Source organism: Dermacentor andersoni, chromosome 1 (assembly GCF_023375885.2).
Source record: "Dermacentor andersoni chromosome 1, qqDerAnde1_hic_scaffold, whole genome shotgun sequence".
Taxonomy (NCBI): domain Eukaryota; kingdom Metazoa; phylum Arthropoda; class Arachnida; order Ixodida; family Ixodidae; genus Dermacentor; species Dermacentor andersoni.
The window spans coordinates 194,814,900-194,824,421 of NC_092814.1; the positions used below are offsets into that span (position 1 = coordinate 194,814,900).

The 9,522-nt window shown below is 48.2% G+C and overlaps 1 protein-coding gene across 1 annotated transcript; it reads left to right on the forward strand.

Moving 5' to 3' along the window:
- The first annotated feature begins 6,608 nt into the window (after nucleotides 1-6,608).
- LOC126546897 (kinesin-like protein KIF18A) lies at nucleotides 6,609-8,541 on the forward strand. Its single transcript, XM_050194616.2, has one exon. It carries the CDS (start codon nucleotides 6,895-6,897, stop codon nucleotides 7,957-7,959), a length of 1,065 nt encoding a protein of 354 aa, XP_050050573.1. The 5' UTR covers nucleotides 6,609-6,894; the 3' UTR covers nucleotides 7,960-8,541.
- Nucleotides 8,542-9,522: the final 981 nt, after the last annotated feature.

Below are 9,522 nucleotides of genomic sequence, written 5' to 3' on the forward strand. Positions count from 1 at the left end.
CCTCTGACGCGCCCTGTGGGACGCAACAGTGCACTCTGAACACCGAAAAAGCATTGCAGGAGCTGCTGCTCTTGCCTTCGTGCTCACACGCAACAGCAGTGATAATCCAGAGAGGAGGTAGGGATAATGTTAGAGAGGGAGTACAGAGAGAGGAGGTAGGGGGAATGGGTAGAACCGGATACCGTACCGACACAGTCAGGAAACAGGTGATTAACCTCACCCATCTTGGCATGTGTGCAGCACACCTAACATGATACGGCAGAAAGAAAATGCATCGTTAGAAAGCATCGCTCATTAGGACTCTCTTCAGTAAAGGAATGAACGATTGAATGACACATGTCTCTGTGTTCTACGTGGACAAACGCAAGTGGTGCAGGCAATGTAACATTTTAAAGGAACCCTAGGCCGGTCTGGACGCGCTTGCTCTCATATGGCCTGTGTGAAGAGGCGCCACTACTACCTACCACCGCAACTCTCCAGAGGCGCTGCAAGCCTACCCTCTTTAGGGTGCCTCGATGAATAAAAGGGAGCGCACACATTGAGGCACCCTAACCCTCTCCGCTTAAGAGGAACTGCAGAAATGTTTGCTCGAGCATGGCCGGTCATGACGCGCGCTGGTTTGGATACCTTGCACAGGTTTCTGAACAGCTGTTCCCAGCATTAAACATGAACTTGCCAACCGTAGATGGAACCCAATACATTGAGGTTGGCATGCAGAAGTGATGGCGCATAGCATTAGCGTGCACGGATGATCATTTGTGACTGCCAGATGTAATAGTAAAGCAAGATACTTCAGTAAGAAACCAAGGTTAGAAAACATTTATTTTTATCTTAAAGGCAAGCGCAGTCTTTGGTGGCACTTGAAAATATATTATAACAGCAAAAGCATTTGTCACTGGAAAACATTAAAATGTATCTGCTCAATCTGTTCTCATTGCACGAAACACACTAATAAGATGCTTTTCCGTTTGAAGCTCCGACAACGTTGCACCTACCTAAAGGAACTGAAAGCAGTAGTAGGCACTGCTTGTAATAAACTATACAACATTCTCGTGTGATTCGCGGTGCTCAGGCATGGCGTTTACAGCCTGAAATGCTTTCATGTTGGTTTGTGGGAGAGGGCTTGTCAGAGGGCTTGTCATTTTGGTCTGTTAATTTCTTTGTAGAGTTGACAAGAAAAATTAAGAGAAACTTCTTGGAGATTGGATGTGTTAAGTGTTTGGCGTAACTCCTGTCAACACCTTCCGGGCAGCACAGGAGGGGTGAATCTTCCAGATGCGGCTCAATGATTAGCATCAAGGCTTCAAGAACCTTCGCTCGCGGGGGTTATTTGACTGCCTTTTCAAAAGACGTCGAAATTGTTTCCAGGAGAACAAGAAACTCTGGCCTTGGATAGGGAAGTTTGCCTTGCTCTTGTGCACGCAGAAGTTTGTGAAAAGGACTGCTAGTCATGTTCGTTGTCGCAAGTATGACGCAAGCATCACATCCAAGATCACTGATAAGCTTGGCAATATAGCCACCTACATACACCAAGCCTGAGTAAGCAAAAGACGGAGCTGGAGCCAGAGGATTTGCTCCCAGAGCTTTCAGTTCCTGAACTAAATCTTGAGAAACAGAGGTTGCCGCTTCTTCAGCGTCTTCACCTTGTATGATGACTTCTTTCGATGGCACTGCTTCCTTCATTACAGAGTGATCCCCAGCTGCTGCAATGGCTGTTTTGTCCAACGCATCATTACCTCGGTACATAAACAAGTTTTCCAAATAATGACTCGAAAGGATCACTGTTGAGTCTCCTTGTCAGAATGTAGTTCAACCATTTTCTCAGCAGAAATTGGGCTACCTCCACTGTAGACTTTGTGCTAAAATGTAGGGCATTGTGTGTTTCCTCTATGAAGCTCTTAACACCAGTTGTGGTAGAACAGTCTTGAATCTTCTTCATGTAGTTAGAAAATTTATTTTGCAGCCACAGTAGTCAATCATCATTTCCCCTCAAAATGGGCAGTCTGCAGTTGCTTCCCTTGTATGTTGTCATGAATGATCACTTCACATGGCAAACCATTCATTCATGCATTTCAGCACAGTGAAAAAAATCACCCCATGGAAAAATGTGCCCGCTCTTGCGCCTACTTGTTGAAAACTGGCTCCGGCACCACCACAGCCCCACCACCAAGGGTTGGCTTGTGGCTTCATCCCATGGAGATCAGTGGTGCAGCAGTGCGAAAAAAAAAATGCATTGCCTCCTCAACACCTGCTCAGGCCGTACCACATGTGCTAAAGTGGGCAGAAAGCCATTCCGCTTTCATTTGTAAATATATATTTATACAGAAACATTAGGCACATTTCGAACAATTGCCTCGGCAGCACTGCCTGGTCAGTTCGGATTCCCCGTCGTGAGCCAGAAAATCATGGTTGTGTGCTGCTTGTGCTTGCCAGAAAGCACACAGCACAGCATTTGTAATATAACATTGTGCCATGTTTTTTGCATATTTTAGACACAGCTACAATGAACTGAAATTTTAAAGTTGACGGTGCCTCGTATATTTCCCTTTTGATGAAAGTGGTCTAGCTGGACAATGAACAGCAATCCTTTCACGGTCGGCTTTCGTTAATTCAACCTTGCTGGGACCTGCGAAATCGACCGAACATCATCCAGTGATTGAAAATAAAAGGCAAAAAATATGCTGAAACACTTATTGCCACGTTTTTTTTTTACTCTATTTACCCGATCCCATCCGCCTGCAAATCTCATGCACACGTAGTTTTTCTTTTTCTTTTCTTTTTGTACGCACTTGACCGGGGACGGTAACCGGAAGGGTTGAAGGGAGGGGGGCTGGGCAGGCCGCATACTAACACAAATTTTGCCAGAAAGACGAAAACAGACAACACAAGTTTGTTAATTGCCACTAGCTTAGCATGTGAAATAACTTGCATTATGAATGAACTTTTGTAGTCAAAGTCAAAGTGGTGTGTCATCATCGCTATCCTGTTGTAGTGTAACACGTGATCTTAGGAGAGCAGACACGGGGCTGATAAACCCTCGCATGCTACCAAATGACATCAAGTCTGTCGTATTCGAGACCCTCACAATGAATAAACGAGGGTTTGCGAGGGTTTATTAGCCACGTGCCTGCTCTCCTAAGATCACGTGTGATGTGACGCCACCGGGCAGAAACAGGTGTTTCACATGCTCCCACCTTCGCTCTGAGTGGTGCTGGCTAGGCTAGATCTAGTAAACATAAATACCCAAGTTAGTGGATGAATTTATAGCCATCGCCATAGCACAATTGGTAGTGCAACTCATGCGTAATGCGGATGTTGTGGGTTCGGCTCCCACCGGCGACAAGTTATCTTTTCGTCCACTTTCATTTCCCCTTCATTATTTTCTACGTTTCAATTTATATCACAGTTAATTTACCCGATACTTTCCTTGGCTTCGTTGTCTGATGGCTTTATGTGGTCACGATTAAAGGGGCTGACAACCAATTTTCATGGTACCCATTCTTTTTAGTGCAATGGAAAGCTTACCAGTCAGTGTGTTTAGTCCTGAAGTGCTAATGTGGAAAACGCCATGGAACATTTTTTATCTGAATTTCTCGATCAACAGTGAGGATGTAAAAGCATAGGAAGTTGTGCGAGTTGTGCGGTAACATATTCTTGGTTTGTAGCACGAAGTGACAAACACACAGACTCGAAGATTTAAAAAACTAAAGAATAATAATAGAAGGAGAAGGGGAGGATAGTGCTCGTCTTGTCTTCTTCTAGTCTGTGTGTTTGTCACTTCGTGCTACAAAGCAAAAATGTGAGGATGTACTAGTCGTTCACTAAAAGCATGCTGAAAACGGTGATAGGTGAGCGCAATAGCGAATATACTCTGGCGTTAGTGGGAGGCAGACGACAAGTGTGGCTGTGCTGTAACAAAGTGTAATTTTGTTTGTCAAGTCGATGTTACCGCGATTCATGTATTTCAATTTTAAATGATTTCTGCAATAATACCTACGTGTTTTCGTGGCTTCCTGTCCAACTGCTTTGGTACTTAACCAGTCAAAACGATACCAATCGGATCGAAAGCGAAACTACGCCTTTACGCATGATACGGAGTTCAGTGTGTTGCCGTAGAATAAGCATAGAATAATGCGCGAGTGTCTAATAATATACCAACGGCAATTTTAAGCAATAATTATGATGTACTTAATAACAGTTGACTTACGTGCAGTAATCTCAGAATACATCCGAAGTACCAAGATTTCACCGCCAGGTCTCGCCACTTACTGGTTTTTGATAAAACCCCCTTAAACATCGTAAAGACACTCCTGTCCTCCTCGTTTCTACTCTCACGCTCCCTTCTCGACCGTGGCACCGCCTACACCGCTCGAGCGTAGGAACGGCGCCAACATGCGCTCCTCGCCACTCCGTAGGCGCTTCTCGAGCGAAAATGGCTCTGAAGCACGGCGGAGGGGCCCCCGTGATGCTATTAGGCCAATAGCGATGCGGCGTCGGCCTCGGCCAGAGCGCGCGAGGAGGAGGCGGCATTCTTCAAAGCGTGACGCTACTTTACGAAGTTTAAGGGGTTTTAGTTTTTGAGGCTTTCTATGCCAATTTAAAATTAGAGTTACTACTGAACTCGCGAACAGCGTGCTGGATTCTATCACTATAAATCATGGTCATTTCAGCAACAGAGACGCTCAAAAAGTAATCACGGCGCGGGTCTTCGTCGTCATCTTCAACGTCGTTGTGCCACACTGCGGGCCTATCATCGAGTCAAAGGGCGCTCACCCGCCCCCCTCCCCCCCTTCCTCTTCCCCCTTGTTCTTCTGAAGTGATTGCCCGTGTGCTGGGCTTCAAACATGCACTGACGACCTTCAATGTTCTAAGAAACTGCCGACCGTTTTTCGTGAGTCGAACTGAGGAGTCCGGGGGCACAGAGCACCACGACAAATCCACTGACAGCCTTAAAAATTCCGCAGAACTGCTGTCCCCTGGCCGTGGAGATCGATGGTATGCAGCTTGGACTTCTCCTGCGACGAAAGAGGAAGGCAACGCGATTGACGTCAGCACCCGTCTCGCCTCGGTCCTGCCAAAGGCATTTAAGGCAACACCGGCCCATTTTTAGAGAGAGACTCGCCACCAGCCGCTCCATCGGTCTGGTGCGCTCTTCGGCACCACTGTATTTGCAGGCGACGTGTATTACCTGCTATATGTACATATCGTATAAAGCTTTTCGTCCCCTCTTCGCCTGCTCAAAGAGTCCGTCTCTCGTCCCGAACCCCGAGTCACAATAACGTGCCACAGAAACCCACAGGAGCGTGCCTGCTTCACTAAAAAATTGTTACAGAAGTTTCGTAGCTCTGTTCTGACGCGTGTCGGCAGCATACACTCCGGCGGCTCGTAACAATGCAAGTTCAAAGCTCGCGCCTGTCTGCTCCGGCGAGCTGACTGGAGGCGCAAAGGTAGACGGGACACCAGCAAGGCTGCATTTCCGGCTTCAAAGACGTGACGTCAGGGCCTCTCCTGTTTTGTTTCTTTCCTCCATGCTGTCAAGAATGCTATGCCACGCTGATAACGCGGGTGCTGTTTGTGACCTGAAGTACAAGGCGCACAGCGTCTAACAAAGGAAAGACACGTAAGAAAGATTACGATTATTGTTTAAGGACAAGATATGTGTTTCGATTTGTCGTGCAAGTCCGCCTCTCTGAATAATGCTGCTGAAGGACTACAATATTATCTGCTACAGACGATTTTTAAAAATTCCGGAAAACTTAGAAATGATCACCCCCGCGTACATATATTTCTGGCAATGTACGTATGTATGTATGTCTGTATGTATGTATGTATGTATGTATGTATGTAATGTATGCATGTATGTATGCGCCTAGCCTCTTTCACGACAACTTGGGGCACTGGGTATGTGCCGCCTTTCATAATAATCATCGCATGAAACATATATCATCACCGATTGCCCATCCATCATAAGAGATTGCTAATCGCATTGAAGTCGCCAATCATCTCCAAAAGAAGGATGCGCCGTCAATTTTTTTTTAATCTGTCAAGAAGCATATGATAATCATTACTGCCATGTTTGCACTAAGTAGAGTGTTACAAAACTGTTCATTTCGTGTCGGGAGTGCTGGGGTTTAGTTCAATTATTCATTATTAAATAGGGGGTAACCAGAGTGCCGGACAGCGTTTCTTTGTGTTCAGACACAGCTACGTAATAAAATCGAAAAAGTGGTGGAAGTGGGCTGTGAGCACGCAGATTGCTTATATATGTAATGAAAAAAAAATTAAGTCTGTGACTTCGCATTTTTGTACTCGTAAAATTGTAGAACGGCCAGCAGTTGAACTACTTAACTGCTAACGTTTATACCTGTTGAGTTTAGTCGCATTGTTTTCTGCACAATATATTTTCTTTGCTCTGAAAACCTTATATCCGAGCGTCAGTCGTGCTCTGTCTAGGAGTGGGCACTAACTTGACCACGCAGTATACTGCAAACGATGTGGTCATCGGCACCCTGAACCGCGCGGCGGTCTTGGGATGCCCTTCTGTAGTGCCACTGCTCCAACGATGACGAGGAGGACGAAGTCAGCCGAGCACACGTGGTAGAGAACGCTCCCGCGCCGAACTGGACGATCGCCATTTTAGGTCATCACGCCCGCGTCTTTGGTCAGGCCACATCCCTCAACATCGAGGCACTCTACCACAGAGGAATCTACACTGGTGCCGCCAAACCTCAAGAGGCGTTCTATATGTAGACCGTGCAGTCGTCAGCCCCGAAACGCTGCCGCTCAAACAAGGAACCACCGTCACCCTGGACACAGGGAGTGCGTGTGCGCTTGCCGAGCGATCGTGACTCTGAAACCGCCAGCACGGCCTGTGTGGTCATCACGCCCACGTCCATGGTCAGGCCGACTCCCGCGACATCCAGGTACGCTACCACGGAGGAATCTACAATGGTGCCGCCAAACCGGTGTTCTAACGAGACTGCGCAGTCGTCAGCCCTGAAACGTCGCCAATCGAACAAAGACCCGCCGTCACCCTGGGCATGGGTAGACGTGGCAGTGCGCGTGCGCCTACTGAGCGATCGTGGCTCTGAGATCGCCAGCATCGTCCGCGTTGTGGACGGCAGGTGCCATGTGTTCGACCCCAGGGGCGAGGCGGAGTCTTTCCAATTTCAAGAACAGCGGACATGTGGGGATCTCGCCAAGCCCAATGAAGGCCAAGGCTTCATGTTTGGTCAGTTATTTGATGAAACAAAATACAATGTGTATGCGTTGGAGAGCACCACCAAGGACATGCTGATGATACTCATTGAAGGGTGCGATTGCTCTGTATACACGCGCATTTCGACCGTCACCAGCAAAACTTTCGCAATGCTGGGCTCCGAGGAATGCCCCGGAGTGGTCTCCTTCATAGCCAGCGAGTTGTACCAGTGCGTGGACAAGCTCCGGTCAGAGGGCCAGACATGCGACGTAGCAGTCGCCTATCTGGAAGTCTACAACAAGTTTGTTGGAGACCTGCTGTATTTTGATCCGGCCAAGAGCATTGCCATATTGAACTTCATCAAACACAATGTGAAGGACGCTGGCACCCTCCTCCAGCTGCTATTGAAAGGAAACAAGAGCCGGACGCATCATGTCACCGATGCGAATGCTGAATCTGCATGGTCGCACGCCATCTTCCAGAGCTACGTCGCACTGGCGGAGTATGTGACAAGCACGAGCAAAGAAATTCGCGCCTCGATGTGCTTTAGTGACCTTCCCAGCTTGGAGGGTGCAGCTGCGGCCAGTAGGAACATAAAGGATCAGATGCGCGAGAGTACCAAGCTCAACCCGTCGCTCCTGGCCCTCGGCAACTGCATCAACGCCTGCTCGAAGAACTGGACGCAGCAAGTTCCGTACCAGGACTCCAAGCTGACCCACATCCTCAAGGACTCGCTGGGTGCCTCGTGCAAATCCTCATGATTGGGACAGCGACGGCGTTGAAGCTCAGCTCCACGGAAACGTACAACACCCTGTAGTATACGCTGAGCGGGCCATGAAGATCGAGCTGCGGGCCAAGAAGATTGTGCTCAATGTGAACGTGCGCATGTCTATGCACAGAGAGCGCGCTCTTAGAGGAGTAAAATGAGAAGGTGGAAGGCTTTAGCATAAGCTCGAGAAGGTAGAAAGGTGGACGGCTGTAGTGGAGGCTGAAGTGCGAGGGTTCGAAGACCATCTGGTAGTCAAGTCGCCCTGCTGCGAGCTCGGAAGACCGCAGCGGTAGTGGCAGTGGTCCGTCGAGGTGTAGAGACGTGCTGTCCACAAATCCCATCCTGTCGCCCATCACGGAGATGGGCCCAGTCTCGGAATCTCTCGAGCGCTCGAGCCGAGCTCGTTGTGCGTCGCATAGTGATCTGCGCTGAGCAACAGGCATGATAAAGCAGCATTTTCGACCCGCTCGGGACTTATTCGGAGAGCATCAGTGCGGCTCTGGACTCGTCTTCGATAAAACTTTTTGGTCGTTTCGTTGAATCGTAATTATTGATTTATAAATAATATATCTATGAAAACTCGAATCACTCGTCGTCGTGCGTGTATATCACTTTAGCAACTTACGCTCAATTTAACTGTGCATTTTAAGTGCGGCGGAAAAGTTCGAGTCACAAAGAGCAGCAATACTTCTCATGGGAAGCGTAGTGTCATGCACTGCTGTGCAAGAAACAGTCATAAACCGTCACTGAGGGCAAAGATTTGGCGAATGCGATGACGCAAAGTGAAACTTCATGTGGTCGGAATCTTGGGCTAAGCCATGTAGCAGGGGTAGCTGACAAATTTGTGGACCAGTAACACAATCATCGTGACCCCTAATAAAAAAGATCCGCTGTGGTGGGCCAATGACAAAGGGGGGCTGCTGCTGCATGCAAGGTCGGTGGTTTTATGCACAGCGCGACAACCGCGTTTTGATTGGGGCAAAATGTAAACACGCTTCAGTACTTATAGGTTAAAGAACCCCAGGTGGTCCAAATTAATCTGGAGTCCCACACTACGGTCCTTGTGTTGCTTCTGTATATTGAATCCCATGATTTGATAAGAAAAATGGGTTCTCCACGCTTGCCGAAAATAGGCTGCTAGCTTAAGCGTGGACAATAGACAATCGCTGTGGGCAAGAGAGTGGAACAACTGGAAGCGCTAGAGCATGCTATAATGCATCTTGCACGATGCCTACCCAACCCAAGTTTGTCCATCGCCGACAACGATTGTATTTCCCCTAGCTGAACAACGAGAACGTAAACGAGCGACTGGCACCGCGTACGCCCCAGCCGCTCTCGGTCGTGCTACGCGTGAGAGCAGCTTCTTTTTTCGATACCCATGGGAACGCGGCCCACATTACCCAGCGAGGCAAGTTGGCGTCGGTTCATTGAAGAGCGGCGCATACGCAGTGGTTCCTGAGGCACACGCCCGGTGACACACACCCAAGTTTTCGTCAAGGAGATTAATTGAAGAACGACACGTACCCAGAGGCACATACCCACTGGAACGGCCAAT

Coding starts and splice junctions, on each gene's coding strand:
- LOC126546897 (XM_050194616.2), top strand. CDS start 6,895: ATGGTCAGGCCGACTCCCGCGACATCCAGGTACGCTACCACGGAGGAA.